Source organism: Chiroxiphia lanceolata, chromosome 4, assembly GCF_009829145.1.
Source record: "Chiroxiphia lanceolata isolate bChiLan1 chromosome 4, bChiLan1.pri, whole genome shotgun sequence".
NCBI lineage: Eukaryota > Metazoa > Chordata > Aves > Passeriformes > Pipridae > Chiroxiphia > Chiroxiphia lanceolata.
Window position 1 is genome coordinate 73,768,933 of NC_045640.1, and position 17,060 is coordinate 73,785,992.

Below are 17,060 nucleotides of genomic sequence, written 5' to 3' on the forward strand. Positions count from 1 at the left end.
TTGGTCCAGTCCTTGTGGAATCGAGTTTTAAATACAACCCCCGAACCAAAACCCTGGAAAGTGAGGAGCTTCCTCTAACCTAATCCACTCCTGCACTGTCTGCCAAGGCTGTGACAAGATAGAGTATGATTTACTTCTGCAGTAAAAAACCCCACACCAACCTACACTTACACCACAGACCTATTAAAACATCTCCCTTCATACATGAGAAGGTTACAGGAATGACCCAGCCATCCACAGCAAAGAAATCAAGTCACCCAGTGCAGTTTGTGTTCAACCACTTGAGGTCAACCTAACATTGCATGAGTTCAAACAGAAGCTGTTACCCACTCAGTTTTTGATTCAGAAGAGCCTACAGCAGTAAAAATAAGTTCACAAGTCCTGTTTAAATCCCAGGACACAGATACTAAGCCATGAGCAAGTTCATTACACATTTGCTCTACTCCTCCTCCTCCAGTCTTCATTGCAGAGTGTTTTTCATTTGGTTTAAAACACTGCTGATCTACTCTTACCTTACCAATGGTTCAGGCTCCAAAAAAGCTGATTAGCTTCTGTCTGATAGGTTTTTATGCCCCTGAACTCAGAGTCCAACTACTATTTCAGCCCAGAAAAGGCTATTCTTGTAGGCAGTAAAAGGCTATTCTGCATTTGCAGTGCAAATATGGCATAAGCTTCACTTACTCCAGTGATCTCATAAATGAATAGTCATTCACTGAAATCTGTTACAGAATATTTCTATCCTAGACACGCCTGTGTGACAACAAGCAACTTTAATGTCTTATTTAAAGGTTAAAAATGGACATAATTCACCCAGCTTTATCAAGTACTACAGGTCTTTCTCTCCTCAGTTTGTGAACATAAAAAGTGATTCTGCTCTTATTGCAATTTTATTTCCAGTGAGCCTCTTCGTATTTCAAACAAGTTATAAGTAAATATATGCAGAAATCCTTTATGTTCATTCTAGTATCCTACTTCTCACCTCACTGCTCCAAGTCAGCCAGCAGCACAAAGCCACAGTGGAAGCAATCATTTGCTTTATTCCAACATAAACCATCTATTTTTAAGCTGTTAAGATGTTTATTCTTCATCCAGAAAAGGCTGTTCCTTTCAAGATAACCAAAGCAGTGTATTTTCATAACAAACTTTCAGGACAATCATCTTCTTTGTTGCAGGGGAAGTGGTGCTGAGCAGCTTCACTGCTGATAATTAAAACTCTTTCTCTATATATATACACAAACATCCATCTCTCCAAGAAAAAGGGTATATACACATGCACATGGATGTAAACCCATGTGTTGTTTGGTGTATCAATCAAGAGGGACACTGGAACAGCCCCCTCCACTCTCAGAACACATCCAAGGAGTTCAACAATCACTTACAGACCCTCGGAGAAGCAGAATGGGCCTTTTAGTCCCAAACTTCTCTTCCAGGGCGACCACTGCAGACAGCAGCTGATGAGCTTGCTTCCCAAAATCCTGCAAGCCACCCTCAGAGTCACTGGGGGCTGCAAGACAGGAGCCTCTGGAGGCAACAAAGAACAAGTTTAATACAAGCAAATCAAGTCCCCATTCCCTTGTTCCAAATATTATTGGTAGCTAAAGGAAATAACCACAAGTGATTGACTTAGTCTCACATTTTCGGTCCTAGTACTCTACACTTAAGACATGTTTAATTATTTATGTCAATGTAGCTTCAAGTGTCTCACACAGCTGTCCAAACCAAAAATGAGCAGTTCTTCCTTGTACCTGCTCTTACAGAACATTGTCCCAGCAATCTTCCGAATTGACTATTTAAATATTTTGACTGGTTTAGGCACGTACATGTCTTTAATTGCACCTAATAGCCAATAGGCTTTTGTCTGTTTCTTTGACAAAACAAAGGAGAAAAAAATAATGCATTTATTACTGAGTGGAAGAAGCCATTGAAAAGTTACTGGCACACATCACTTCCAAGGAGAAAAAGGAAAACGATCTGTTCCAAGGGATTTCAGTTCTGCAATACAACTTCACCATCTGGCTCTTTACTGGCACAGCAACATGACTGCAAAGATTGAAATGATGATCTCTTAAATTCTCCTTTAGGTATTGTAGAGGCCAAGCAAAGACTTCCTAATTCCTGACGTACTCAAGTGCAGCTGAATTGATCACCATTTTCCAGAAAGCAACTCAGCATAATGTCTTGTCTTGGATCAGAAAGCACCAGGCTACCAGCAAGAACAAGGAATACTTCATTATAACTTCAGGAAAAGCTTTATTATAACTACAGAAGAAACTGAGAAAGGTGTTTCTGCTCATGCCTCTGACTACTGACCCCCTGAATTCCCTTCAGCACATGCATGAGATTATTATCAAGGCTAAAAGAACACATGTCAGCACATGCTGTAACAGGAAAACAGCTCCCTGGACACTGGGGCAATTTAGCCCACACCATTTGCACGTGTTTTCTTTTGGGATTAATTACCCAACAGGGCTTAAACTGATTAATAAAAGTGTATTCACAGTTTCAGAGTGTTGCTTAAACCCTTATAGGAACTGTGACCATGCTCTGTTCCAGGCTTTCCCCACAGCTTAACTTAGAGCTTATGGCTTGCTCAACTCATTAGAAAAAGGTTAGAGAGTTGTTCCAAAATGTACCTCAGGCTGAACATCTGCAAGATCAGATGCATAAAAGCCAATTATTTTAGATAATTTGCCTTCTAAGTCAGTCTGAGAGAACATAACCTCCAATATCAGTCTTCAGGGAGGAAAGCTTACCTGGACCTGCAATTATCACAGCATTCTTCCGTGCCCATGATGCCAGAGGAAACCTTTCGGAGCTGTTTGTCTTCAAAATGAGACAGGATGATCCTACCCAAGGGAATGGATGGAATTCAATAAAAGACCAAGAATTTACACATGAAATTTGTTGCAGAAAACTGAGTTGAAATCAGCATCATTAATTAATTCACTAGGGAACCAATTATTTAGCTTTGATTCCTCTGAAGAAAAGGTTTGGGTTTTTTTAAAGTAAATAAGGAAACATTTGATGTATGTGTACAAATGTGCTGAAGGTTGTATTTTTGATACTGCTCATTAATATAAAATAGAATGTTCTGTGCTTGTGGAACAGATTTAGTGTAGGATGCCTTCTGGTTACAACCTCCAGCTGTGACCAAGTCAGTAGTTCTTATCAGAGCTGCCTGAAGTGACAAAACATTAAGCAGGTTCTAGCACTCACTTCCTCCTGCAGCTGTTGGACACAAGGTACTTCTCCATTTTTGCCAACATCTTCAGCTTGTACAACCGGAACTTCTCGTTGTGGATCTCGTTTATGAGGCGTCTGTCAGCCAAGGGGAAAAGTGAAGAGCCTTAAATACTCACCAAAAATGAAATGTGCCAGGCATTCACAAGGAACAGCTAGAAAATCTATCCTACAAAACCCAGCCCCAAGCTGCCCACCTGCTTCTCCACAGCCTTGATCCTCAGAGCACAGGGCATACTCAGAAAAAGAGCACTTTTCCCCCCATTCTTCTAAATATTATTCCATCAGAATATCAGAACTTCTTCCAACCTCACAGGCTACACTAAACTTCAGAGATCCATGCCAAAAAGGCACCAAGGAGGGAGAAAAGGGTCGAGGGCACTGAGAGCTGCTTCTCTCATTCCCTAGTTGTCCAATCTCAGGCAATTTGTCATCAGCTCCACTGCCAGATTGCGAAATATGCTGGGATATCATCACTCTTCTTTTAAGAGCCTCACAGGTGGCATGTTAGGACATATCTACCTGTTGCCTCATTTAATATCCTTCACAGTAATTACTGGAAGCATCCAACTGAGAAAATAACATGGGACTACTTGATGGAATACCGAATGCTCGTTCTGGCCCTGCCCTGAGCCGCTGCACGAGCCAAACCTGAGCTACCACCCTGCACCACATGGCATCAAAAACTGTTCTGGTTGTGTCAAATCAGTTGTCTCCAGTCCTTTACCTGTTACAAGTCAAGTCTGTTGCAGCCCACAAGACGTGGCAGGAAGCAGGAAGGCCATCCCGGCCGGCTCGCCCGATTTCCTGGTAATAGGATTCCATTTCCTTCGGGGCACCGTAATGAATAACCAACCGGATATCTGCTTTATTGATGCCCATTCCAAATGCCACTGTAGCCACAACACACTACAAAACAAGAGGCCACATGCTGAATGTTTTCAAGTGAGCGCAAAGAATAAGCCTGGATTAATGTTCACGCTCTTGGTGACAACTTGTTGCTACAGTCTCAAAATCCAGCCTCAATTACAACAGCTTCAGACTCACACGTGGCTACCTCAAGTCTGATTTTGGCCAGAGCACAGCCATAGGATTATAAACATGACAGGAATGATGTGCTGAGGGAAATGCAGGAGTGTTTTCAAGTAGCTGTTCTCAAAGGTATTGTGAGAAGGAACACAAGTCCCAGGATAACACTGCTGCCTAGGAAAAAAGCAGCTCACAAATTGTGATCATGTGGTTCCAGTCACCACTACTTTCCTTAAATGTCATGCATTTTTTTAAGGGAATTACTACAGAAATCACCAAGATAAGCCAGGAATCTTATTACTGTCAGCGTAGACCAGCAATTTCTTTGCCCAGAATTGGAGACAGAAGAAACCTGTAACACATGCTGATAGTCCAAAATTCTTTATACCACCAGAAACTCTGCAGTTATAAATAGGACCAAGTGGATTTTGTTTCCTCCATACCTGAATTTCATCCCTCATGAACCGGTGGTGGGTGTCTCTCCTCTGTTTGTTCCCCATTCCAGCGTGGTAGGTACCACAGGCCACGTTGAGTTCATTCAATACAGACACCACCTGCTCAGTGGCCTTTCTTGTAGGGCAGTAGATGATAGTGGGGCCTTCAAACTCATACACTGAACTGCTTAAAATAATAACAACATGTAAAGAGACAGAACAGAGGAAGTCATCCACCTGCAAGAAGTCTGAGGGATCAACAAAGCCAGGCTTACCTTCCTTTCCTAGTTAGGAACTGTTTCAAATCCTTACAGATATCTCCACTTTGTTGTCCAACTTCCAAGTACAGGTTAGGTCTGTCAAAATTAGTACAGGTAACCTGGGGATTCCTCAGGTTCAGGCATTTCACTATGTCCTCTCTTATTGAGGGGCTTGCAGTTGCAGTTAAAGCAACAATGGGAACCTGCAATGAGAAGTAGAAAAACATCCATGACCTTTCATTAATTTCTTTTTTTAACCAAAAAACTCAATAGGAAACTGATACAGAATGTAAACAGGCACTTGAATGAGTTTATGATCACTGGATCAGTTCAGTTATTTGAAAAATGTAGTTCATATTCAGCTTCCTGCGCATTTTAGATCAAAATTCCAGGGGAGCAGACAGGGACAGAACCCCTAAAATATGAAGTTTCATTCTGAATGTGTTTATCTTCCATAAGTCCAGGGTAATTTTCTGATGTGATTAGCTAAATTTAGGGAACATAGGATGAAACGTCCAATAAGAGCATGTAAAGTTCAGGTCTAAATTTTTAAGCTCATGCAATATATGTTTGAGGAGTGTCTAGAAATGAGTTGCATGTTCCTACAATTCACTCAGTCAGAAAAAATAAATAAATAAAAAAAAAATCTCTCAACGTTAAACCAGAAGCTTAGGGACATCATGACATCATGTTCCACAGCATAGGGATCCAAAGCAGTTTACATTTCAGAAGTTTCTGGCAGCCCAATTTCAGAATATCCTTCATTTAAGCATTTGGAAAAGAAAGCACAAAGCCCAGTCACTGACAGGAACTGCTCAAACTCCAAGCCAGCATGGTCAGTACACCCAAAGCACATTGTAAAAGAACCTGCTATTTCCAAACTATCACACAAAATCCTTCTCTTTTATTAGAAATCCAACATATCCAAACCTCACCAGTGGCAGAACCTTCTTTAGTGAGCCTAAAGTTCTAAAAGAGTTTCTGAAGTCATGGCCCCACTCGGAGATGCAGTGAGCTTCATCCACAGCTATGAGGGTGATACCTGGTGGGCACAAAACCACAGCACAGACATGTGAACTGCCTACAGAATTAGAAACTCAGTTCCTTGCTAAAACAACTCTTTGAGGTTCCATGCCTTGATTTTACTCAATGACCTGTCCACCAGCTGCATCACCTTTAATAAAAAGAGCATTTTTAAGATGCATTACTGCACTTGAAAATACCACTTCCTTGTTACATTCAGTTGAAGACCAAAGAAATACAAATACTAAAAGACTAAAATATTTAGTGTTATGCATTTCAGTTCCTCTGATTCAACAATCAGTGTTTTAGCACCTCTGTTCCCAATTAATTGCCCAACACTCCCAGGTCAAGATCATGCTAAAGACACTACTCACATTTTTTTTTTTTTTAATCAGTGACAGGATCTCATGACACCGTTTATTTACGGTCACCACACTACCCTCACCAAAGAACTGGTGAAAAATCATCAGATATTCAAAATTTTTAAACAAAACTATTAATTGAATCTGCCTGGCAACTCGCCCACAGCCCTATCCTCAACTTACCAACAGTTTGGTCAAGATCCTGAAGTAACTGTAAGTTCGCAGAACAAAACTCTGGAGTCATGTATATGACACTGTACTGACCCCTGAAAGACCAAAAATACACTGTCAAAGAAGAGAAAACCCCAGACAAGTAAATTCAACAAAGTCATGATTGTCTTGAAAAGGCAAATGAGAACAAGACCAGATTTCTCATAGGGAACAAGAGGAACTCAGTGAAGACCATAGAAAGCATTCCAGAAAAGTCACACCCCCAGTCCCAGAAAGCTTGGCTAAGACTCACCCTCTGATGGCTTCCTTGATCTGTTTTGACTGAGCTGAACCAAGGAAACAAGCTGTAATCCCTGACATTCTGCAGAAATAAAAAAAAGCACAGTCATGAACGGATTTACTCTCCAAGCTTTAGGTTCCAGCCTGTGCCAGCATTTCTAAAGGAAGTTCAAGTTGTGAGGTCAGAGACTATTTTCTTCAAGGATCTTTGTGGGGAAAATCCCTTTGAAAAAAGCAAGAGTGGTCCATGGCTACTCCTGCCACCCAAATCCTCCTCCACTTCCCCTCCAGCTCTCTCTACAAGAGACACATCAGATGAGTACAATTAGGAATTGGAGAAAGGAAGACCATTTTCCTTGCACAGGAGACAAGTTCACTAATAAAACATCTAAAAGAATTTGCTAAATGTATTTTCTTTAACTATTCTCTTATGCAGTCCATCATACTTGGATGTTAGCATTATTAGCTCACCATTTTTTTGCCTTGACATTCAATCTTTTGTGAGCTGCTCATGCTGCATCTGCTAATTTTCCATCAGGTGGCTGCTTTTTAATGACAAACTCCATAATTACCAGCTCAATCAAATTGTATTTTAGCTCTTAATGCAGTAAATCACCAAGTTTTCTTACATCTCTTGGTCTTCACAGCTGCTGAGCAGCCAGATTGACAGATAAATTACTGAGTGGCAGCGGACTGTAGAAATTCAGTCTCCCGAGCCTTCAAAATGAATGACCCACTGGGAATGTAGTGAATAAACCCTCTCCACTGAGGAAAACAGTGGAAGAGTCAAAGCAGCAGCTGAATACACAGACACCCTGCTGAGTAATACCTAGTCAAGGAGCTGAGGCTGTCCAGCCATTCACCTGCACACAGTCATGAAAATGCCAGGCATAACTGATGTTTCTCACTGCAAACCATCTTCATATCCCCCCTTTCACAAAAGACCCCTTTTTCCCCAAGTTGGACCAGGCAAGAATGAACTAGACAACTCAGTGTGATTCCCACAGCTTCAATGAACAAGTGTCAGAAATCAGAAGCTCTTACAATAGGAAGCAAGTACGTGGGGAGAAAGCATTATCAGGTATAAAAAAAAAAAAGAAAAATTCAAACAAAATTATCTTGACAACACCTGTGACTGCTCATGTAAGAGCAATTTGGTGTCACCCACAAGTTTCCCCCCCTCAGATCTTTTAAGTGAAGAGGCCAACTCTTAGGAGACCTAGTGCACTGTCCCTCTTGAAAGCCTGTGCTATAACTTTGATCTGAATTGCCTGCAGCTTGCAGCTACTCAGATGTCACTTCTCAGACCCAAAGAAAGCCCTGCCCAACTCTGATAGAACTCCCACAGACTAAAACAGCCCGTGAAGCTCCTCTGTCACTTCAGTCTCGGCAAAAAAAGGCCCGTGAACCCAGAAACACTTTGTGTGTTCCTTCAGAAACCCCGCAAAGATCCTTTGCAAAGTCAGCCTATGGTTCACCTACCTGGCAAATCCAGGGATTTGAGACTGTCTACACAGCCAGTGTGTGTTCCTGGAGAAACATATGCTCTACAGCTGACACACCAACAGCTTCCACTTGAACCCCCAAGAAATGCCACAGGCAGAATCTGTGTTCCCACAGGCAATCCAGCAGCAGCTTGTTACCACCACATTACTTACGTCAACTGCAGCACCTGGTCCTCCATCAGGGAGATAAGAGGACAGATGACAACTCCTGTACGTCCAGTATAAACAGGAGGAAACTGGTAGCACAAGCTTTTTCCATAGCCTGAAAGAAAAAGGGGCAGAAGTGAGACATCATGTGTCCTACACACTAAAGCAGACAATCCCAAAACCTCAGTGAGCCCTAAAAAACATGGTTTGTTCTGCTAGTCTCCCCAAAAAGGGAATCATTTTTTTTTTTGCTGTTTCTTAGGGTGTAAAGGTAACCTACCAGTTGCCATGACAACAAGATTATCTCTTCTGTCTTCTAAAAGAGAATTGATGACTTTCCACTGGACCCTTTAAATTAAACAAAAGGGGAATACTTGGATTTTTGCCACCACACAGAACAAGTAAATTTTATGATACTGCATATTTTGTTGAATTGTGGGTTAAAGAAACCCTTGAGGCTGCCTTAGAGTGTTGTCTTTGCCTAGTGCAGTCACTCAGACTACTGTAGGTAGGCCCAGGAGTGTCAAAGAGGGGATCTCCAACAGGACTAAAACAAACAGCATTTGATGCAGACATTCAGAGGAGATCACAAATAATAACTGTAGTTCCCACAGTGTTTGTGGATCAGTTACCTTCAACAAGGAGATTGTAAACAGGACCCTTGATTTGTTAGTGGGTTTGTTTAAGGATTAATAAAAACAACATTCAGGTTGAAAAAAAGGGAAAGAAAAAAAACAGTGTCCATTTTAACAGAAAATACACTCACAGTTTAAATGAAGAATGCCCAAAATAGGTCTTCAGACACGTGATGTGGCTTTCACCAGGTTCTGGCAGCAGCGGATCTTTAGTGGGAGAGAAGAAAAACCAACTCATCTGGGATTAAATTTTAAAAAGATGAAGTACAGTCTTGACAAACAACATTCTGCTTGTGACGTTAACAGTCACTAACAGCCTGTTAGTGATGCCCAGGGCTTAGAATTTGGCCAATTCCAGTGAAGAGAGAGACAAACTCAAGATATTTACAAGCTAGAGTGAAGGATTAAAAAAAGCAAGCAGGCTCCTCAGAGACCCCAGATGAGGAGGAGAACATATGGCTTGATTAATGAGATATAGCAATAGGACTGTAATGCATAACTGCTTCATTTGGAACAGGTTAATCCAAACAAATCGAGGTGTATTTCTCCTCACATTTCAGCCTCTTTTCCCCATTAGATTTGTCTCCACAGGGACAGCCCCAGAGCATTAGTTCCAGACCACCTCCATGGCACAATTTCCTAAGAATTCTGCCATGAAGCAGCAATAGGAGAACAGAACAAAGGCAGATATGGGAGGTGCCATCTTTACATTTTCATCTTTACACAATCCAAGTTCTCCCTTGGAAGTCCAGGTGAGCTTTTTCTTTCTGCTTTAAGAAACCAAATGTTGCTGTGCTTCCACAGTTGCTTCTATAGACAGTCAGTTTATTTAATTGTGCATTAAAATTAAAAAAAGAACTACCAAAACATTCCTCCTCTTCTTCCTCAATGCCTTCCTCTTCATCACCATCTGGTGCTACATTCACTTCTGTGTCAGGAGTTTTCCTGGCTTTAGTGGACCCTCTTTCAGGTACAACTCCTTCAGAATCATCCACATCATCTAAAGACTGAGAAATTTGGACAAAAAAGGTTATTTTGGAGCATGAATGGGTAGGTAAAATGAGGTATCTGAGGTAATATGATATTTGGACATATAACTTCTAAACTAGTCATAACTTAAATCTAGTGTGGGGATCCAGTCCAAGTTGGCGTAGTAAAGATGCAAGAGGATGCAAGTGATATTGAAGTCTAACACCAGAAAACTGAATTCTTTAGGTATCCACACCTTTATCTTCTGTCCACCTTCTGTAAGCAACACTGTTTTACTTCATATTCCCTCCCCTCAACTATGCTCCAGTCCACTGTGATCCTAGAGCATCATCATTATAAAAAAAAATAAATTGAAAAATAAACCCTGAGGCACTCACTTTTAACATCTCCATTTCCAGTTCTTCATCACTTTCAATGATACAGGAAACATTTTGTTCGTTATCTGTGGAATATTCCTCCTAAAAAAACAAAACCAAAAAACCCACACAATTTTCTTATTAGCACCAAAGTTATTCCTGTTTTACCCACAAGCTTCCAAACTTCTGTATGTATTATAAACCACTTCTCTGTATGCTTTTGCTTCTTACCAGAAGCAGTTAAGCTCAACATTCAGCTCTGAAGCTTGTCCACTAAAACCAAAATATTTGAAGGAAATATTAGAACTTAAAGCCCTGTAGTAAGACAAAAAACCAGCAGTACCACCACATGTGTGACAAACTTGGAACACAGGAAAATATTAATCTGATTGAGGAGGCATCAATCCACACTCAGTCACTAGAAGGACTATTAGTTTACAGATCCCTTAGAAACAGAGCTGCTTTTTAGTCATGACCAAGCTGAAGATGCTCTAGTGCAGAATTTGTCCCCATACTGCAAGGAATTCTTTGGTAACATTCTAAGAAGTGAAAGAGGAAAACTAATGAGATCACCTAGAGCTCCTGTATTTGGTTCCAATCCTTCCAAACACATGACTGAAGAGCAGCTTTATGCTTGACTGCCTTCACAGGTACTTCCCAGACTGAGTCCTTCTTCCAAAACACTTGAATATTCTCTCAGGGATAAAAACTTCTTAAATCTTGTGGGAAGTAATTACCTCAGGTGCAGCTTCCTTGACCAACTCTTTTGCAGCCTGATCTTCCAAGACCTGAAGTTCTTGCTCAGTAATGTCCAGTGATATGAAGTCATCTCTCTCTTTGTCCATAGATCTGGCTGCTGCAGTCCTATTTTCCACAGTGTTACCTCTCTCTGCCTCCTCTCCATTACTTTCTCCCTCCCAGAGGAGAGCCAGTGTAGCATCAGAGCAGATGTTAAAGTCACCTTCAAGTTGTTTGGCACATTCAGCTTTTTGTGCTTCAACATTTGCTGACTTGGCTTCAAAATTTGTTGGAGTTGCAGCACCACAGCTCCTCTCCAGTCCAGAAGGGGAACCTGAACCCAACAGTGTGCTTCTTAAGGCATTTATGTTCTCTGATATCTCAGCCAGTATTTCTGCAGCCCTGGGAAGTAAAACAAAGCAGTTACTGACACTCATCTGAGCTACAAGCAGAACAGAGGATTCTGAAGTCATCTCTCTCTTCAGACTGAATTTGTCCAAAACTTCACACAGAAACACTCACTCAATATACAACTGACATTCCACTTCTGTAAGAAGAAAATTAAGATTTCTTCACACTGAAAAAACCCTATAAAGGCCCTCCAAAAGAACTGTGATATGGCTCCCCTGCTTAGATGAACTCTCTGGATTTCTAGTGGGCAGTCACACAAGAGTCCTGAGTAGTTAGGAAAAAAGGTCTTGCTGTGCATTTCAGCAAGAAGAAAAACTCAGCCAAGTTCAGTGTCAAACCCACTGCAATCAGACCAGTGCAAACAGAAATTCCTACATATAAAGACAATGTTTTCTTGGGAAAGGACACACGGATAACAGCTGGCTGTTCACTCACATGTCTTTTTTTGTGTGGGACCTCAGAGACCAAGAGAAAACCCTGATTTTAGAGGCAAAGTGGAGACAAGTTGGCAAAAAACTGACCTCTGAAAGTTTTCCAGTTGTCCAGAAGAGGCGGGGATGTGGGAAGCCAGGTCTGTTATCTCTTCAGCCAGTGAAGTCAAGCGCTCCTTCACACCCTCAGACATGGCATCTGTAAGAAACGTCATCAGTTATTTCACAATAATTGTGGACTAACACCTATATGCAATGAAGTCCCATTCCAGTAACTACATTTCTACAAGATCTACAGCTGATAAAACAGCTTTTTCCACAGCTTAAAAGTCGAGTACCCAGGGAATCAGGCCAAGCTTCCATGTGCTTCAGCATCTCTTCCATTACACATGCTCAGGGAAAACAGATACACAACAGGATCGCTACAAAGTGATCCTTCCCTGCTTCCCTCCAGCTTCCAGAAAAGAGCTGCTAACACAGATATGCTGTTTAAACCAAGGCCAAAAAAACTGCAGCTCCTATTAAGGGGATAGTAAGGCCACTTCTGTCTTTGACAGAAGACAAAAAGCCCCCTTTTCAGCCCTAAGCTCCCTGTCATACTTCCTTTATGAAAGATGTAACTGAACAAAAACTAGGACATTAAAATCACTTCTCTAATGAAGTAAATAATGCTAAGCTGCTCCAAAACATTTGGGTCCTATTTATGTGCCTCAAGGAAAGCATTACTCCATAACATGGTTTGTTTTGTGGCCTTTATTTGTTCTTAAATTACGTACTTGTCCCTGAATCAGCAGAACTGAGATTAACTCACTGAAGTGTTTCCATAAACAAACTGGAATGACAGTAGGAATTCTTCCCATCTCTGTGTACAGCAGAGACAAACACAAACAAACAGTATCCTAAGACTGCATTCCTACATCACTTTTGAAAACAGTCACAGGGTATAGTAACCCTGGGCTTACAAGAGTTTTTACTGTCTGCTCCCTTTGGAAGTGATCTCCAACCATCAAGAAGCTAAACAACCCTGATATTATGAAAAAAACCAAACAAACTAAGTAGGAAATGGAGTATGGAATTGTACACTGAACAAATTCCTTATGCCTGAATGCATAACTTACCTGTCCTTACACAAGATAGCTTTTGGTCACTGTTATTCATATTTTTCAGTTTTTCATAAACTATGTAGCCAGCCTACAAGGGAAAGGAAATAATTAGTTCTCAGCAGAGAAACAGCATCTGTGAGACTAAACTAAGAAAATCAGGAATTAGTCAGGCAAACCATGGCACAAATAGATTGTGAACAGCAAATTCCAAATTGTTGGTCCACTGTCCCACCCCATCATCCATCAGGACCAGGTCACATGTTACAGAAGGCTGCACAAAAGGCTAAATCCTGACTTGGGATCCCCTTTGGAGCGGGATACTCTTCCATAGATTCCAGAATGGGCATCTTGGCAAGTCTGCTGCACACACAAAGCTCCCAGCCCCACCATCTGCTCACCTCATTCAGATTTCATGCTGTGCTCCAGGAAAGAGCTACAAACCTACCAAGGTGGATTCAGTGTGTTTAATATTTCCCTTGATATGAATATTAAGTTGTAACAGAAAAATACAGCCTGAAGCCAGGAATGTGCTAATTAGGCTACACATGTTAACCGAAGCATCTCAGAGAAGAAAAAGAAACAAGTTACTCCCTCATGTTTTCCTGGGAGGCTCCAAAAGGCAGGGCAGGTGAACAGAGCATGGTGGGAAAGATGGATTGCCTGGAAAAAGCTACAACAGCTGAACCAAGCACTAAAGAAAAAAAAAAAAAAAAAAGCTCTTTTCCTTACTGGTTTGGGTCTTCACAGGTGCTAAACCCCCCACGGTTGAATATTTAACTAAACTAGAAAATATGCAACGTTTCCCTGAGCCAGAAAAGAAGAGACCACTGACCCAACTTCCCTCCCTCTATCTAATCCTAGAAATAAAAGCTTTAGGGGATTTTTTTTGCTGCCATAAGGAATGATTTTCTCCCAGGAAGCAGGCAGGACCCAGTAGCAGGTTGGAAAAACCCTGCACAGAACCACAGGAAAACTACACTGCTTCCAAAACAACAAAAAACCAGGGATTTCTACAGAGTTACAAAAATTCATATGCAACTAAGTAATTCTTCCTGAGAATCCATACTGTGGATCTCCTGCATTATCCACCAGAGAAGGTTGTGTTTCTTCTAAGTTTAGCTTTCAAATTTCATCTCACATCATCTATTCAGCAGGATTTTGGTTCATAAACAGCTAAGAAAGATGAAAATTGTTGTCCTTAAATAAACCCCGGCCAAGCCACATCTACATGGGATAGTCACACTGCAAGAATTTAGCCTTCCTCCTTACACAAAATACCCCTGATGGCTCCATGAAAACTCACTTCCCTGAGGTGACAACTTGAAATGATTCCAAATGGACAGACTACTCCTCAGGCACACTTGGTGCCCACACCACCTGGCACATTCCAAGCCCAAAGAGCATCCTATGAAGCTCTGGAAGAACATCTAGCTTTAAACACTTCAGACAGACAAGGAATTGGGACAGCAACCCTGTTGGTGGCATTCCCACCTTGAGGCACCCCATGTGCACAGTGGATCTCCGAGCATTCCTAGCTATCAGAAAGGCAGTAAAAGCAGCAGCTAAGAGCACATTAGAGAAGGAATTCATTGCCAGAGGTGGAATGGTGATCCCACATGGTACCTACATAAGCATCTGTGGCTGCATACAGCTTCTGCTCCTCACTGAGTGGAAACTTCTCCCAGTTGCTACAGCGGACAGACTTATCCTTCAACAGTTGCTTCCCAAAAAGGTGTTTCACCAAACCATTCAGACTCCACGTCTCCTTACACCTCAGCTGAGAAAAAAAGAACAAAAACCAAAAAGAGAGGATTTGTTTAAAAGGGAAATCAACTGGACCTGGCAGAATGTATCCCCAGAAAGAGCAAAATGTACTTAGTCCCTCACTGGAAGCAAAGAGCTCTGGGTTAGTCAAAACATACTTGGTTTTTCAAAGCAGTAACTGTTCTCAGTACTGTCACACTATCAGAAACAGGAAATATCTAGACAAAGCAGTCTCTGGGTTGATAAAATAAAAGCTCTGGACTTAAACAGCATCACCTCTTTTTCCTCCAGGACTTCTCTATTATTTGCCTTTCTAATTAGAAAAACTCAATATCAAACACCAGGGATTTATTTAATGCAAAATGTAAGAATAGTCAAGTCTAACATCTTTTGTAAGTCTGAAATCAAGCACAAAGCAGAAGAGCACAGCCATAGTCCACACTAACCACTACTCTCTGTGCTGGGAAGCAGCTCATCCCAAGTCTCCAGGAGTCACCCCAGCACACTGCTGTTCCCAATAGCTCCTGCAGTCACTTGTCAATCAGAGCTGCTACACACTATTGTCTTCATAGCCAGTCTGGGAAGCTTTCCTTCAGAGCCCAAGAATCCAGGCCTCAGGAGCACAGCCTGCTGTTATTCCAGCTTGGAAAACACGCACAACTATGGAGCCTTACAGCAGCAGTGCAGCATGATCAGCTCATCCTCTTAGATCTGGCATAAAAACAACCCCTCCCAACTGTTCTTTTTAGGCTCCCCCAGCCTCCCCCGTGCATTGTGCCATTATATATAACCCCATTCTTTGTTCTCTCAAGCTTCACTTTCAAGTTTATTTTTGGTTTGTTTTCTCTTTAGCAGAAGACTTTTAAGCTGCTGAGATCACATTGCTCATATTCATAACAAATTACCCCAAGTCAAATGAGGGGATTAAAAAAAAAAAAAGTAAGGGTGACAAAGGAAACTCCAAATTTGAGAAGTAGCAGCTCCCTTTACTGCTTGACCAAAACAGTTGAATTTGTACAATTTCCAGTCCACTAGGAACTGGAACTTTAAGGTGGCTCACGTGGAAAGCACTGCCCCAAATGCTGATGGTACATCACAGAAAGAATGGGAAATGCATGGAGAGACAGAGCACAGGTCAGGAAAAGCCTTGCACATACAGAGAGAAAAGCTTTAAAGGGATTAAAGCAACGGAAATTTTTTAAATTTATATTTATTTTATTTATATTTATTTAAAGGAAATAAGAAAGGCAGGATGATCTGGAAGGAAATGGACCTTTTGCTCTCTTGCCTAAAAAGACAGCACAGGTCTCCCTACATTAAATCATCTCTGGAACTGAACTGAAATTCAGAGTGTGCCAAATGCAGCACAACCTGTAAACAGCAGGTCATCAGGTGTTCAGAAACTGCGCCCACATGAGAGCAGAGGTGACACCAACTTGACAATCATGGAAATCAAGATATTTCTACAGCTCCAGACTCTGTGGCAAACACCTCCACGTGGAGGACTCCAAGGAAGAAGAACTTGATGCTTCCCTCCAGCACCCAGCAGGCCATGGCAGGAAGACTTCCTTCCTGTGCCCTATTTACAAGGTTCAGTCATTGCTGGGACAATGAGACCACTGCCAGGAGAACCCTGACTGGACACAACCTGGCAATTTCCATCATTAGGAACTAAAGGAAAAGCATCTGTAGCTGAATTCAAATGCCACACCTTGTAAATACTAAAGGTGAACAGACCTGAAAGGGGACAAATGTTGATTAAAAACTGGCTCACTGACAGACAGTATCAGTTCTGTAGGCTGTGAGAGGTGTTTTTAAGCTGTTTCTAAATAAGTGACAGTAGATCTCTGCTTTATTCCAATGAACACGTTTGCTATGGGAATTGAACTCCTATCGAGACAAGGAAGCCTCCTTTTGTACAGCACAATAACAAGATTCCCTCCCACAACAAAAAGGTTTTAAGTTTTACTTTCTCATTAGCAACGTCAGCCAGCTCCACAAAGCTCTTCAGTTTGATTTCAAAGTCACTCATCAGCTTCCATTGATCTCCCTCAATTCCTACGCCAACCTTTTTAATTGTTTCATCTTCGAGCAGCCTTTTGAGTCCCTTGGGAAAACCTAAAATAGATTAAGCCCAAACATGAGGAACTAAATACTGGAAGATGCCACAAAGTCTAATGGA

General features: G+C 41.5%; 1 protein-coding gene across 1 annotated transcript in view; it reads right to left on the bottom strand.

Moving 5' to 3' along the window:
- The window catches only part of WRN (WRN RecQ like helicase), a 30,945-nt gene that overhangs the window by 7,867 nt on the left and 6,018 nt on the right, over positions 1–17,060 (bottom strand). The window contains exons 5-23 of the mRNA XM_032685525.1: positions 16,848–16,996; positions 14,742–14,891; positions 13,130–13,202; positions 12,102–12,210; positions 11,169–11,571; positions 10,453–10,533; positions 9,948–10,092; positions 9,217–9,292; positions 8,731–8,798; positions 8,457–8,565; positions 6,812–6,880; positions 6,532–6,614; positions 5,899–6,005; positions 4,979–5,166; positions 4,713–4,890; positions 3,968–4,149; positions 3,217–3,318; positions 2,754–2,846; positions 1,380–1,521 (exon numbers count right to left, since the gene is read on the bottom strand). Of these exons, the coding sequence (XP_032541416.1) occupies positions 1,380–1,521; positions 2,754–2,846; positions 3,217–3,318; positions 3,968–4,149; positions 4,713–4,890; positions 4,979–5,166; positions 5,899–6,005; positions 6,532–6,614; positions 6,812–6,880; positions 8,457–8,565; positions 8,731–8,798; positions 9,217–9,292; positions 9,948–10,092; positions 10,453–10,533; positions 11,169–11,571; positions 12,102–12,210; positions 13,130–13,202; positions 14,742–14,891; positions 16,848–16,996 (2,507 nt within the window). The remainder of the gene's footprint in view (positions 1–1,379; positions 1,522–2,753; positions 2,847–3,216; positions 3,319–3,967; positions 4,150–4,712; positions 4,891–4,978; positions 5,167–5,898; positions 6,006–6,531; positions 6,615–6,811; positions 6,881–8,456; positions 8,566–8,730; positions 8,799–9,216; positions 9,293–9,947; positions 10,093–10,452; positions 10,534–11,168; positions 11,572–12,101; positions 12,211–13,129; positions 13,203–14,741; positions 14,892–16,847; positions 16,997–17,060) is intronic.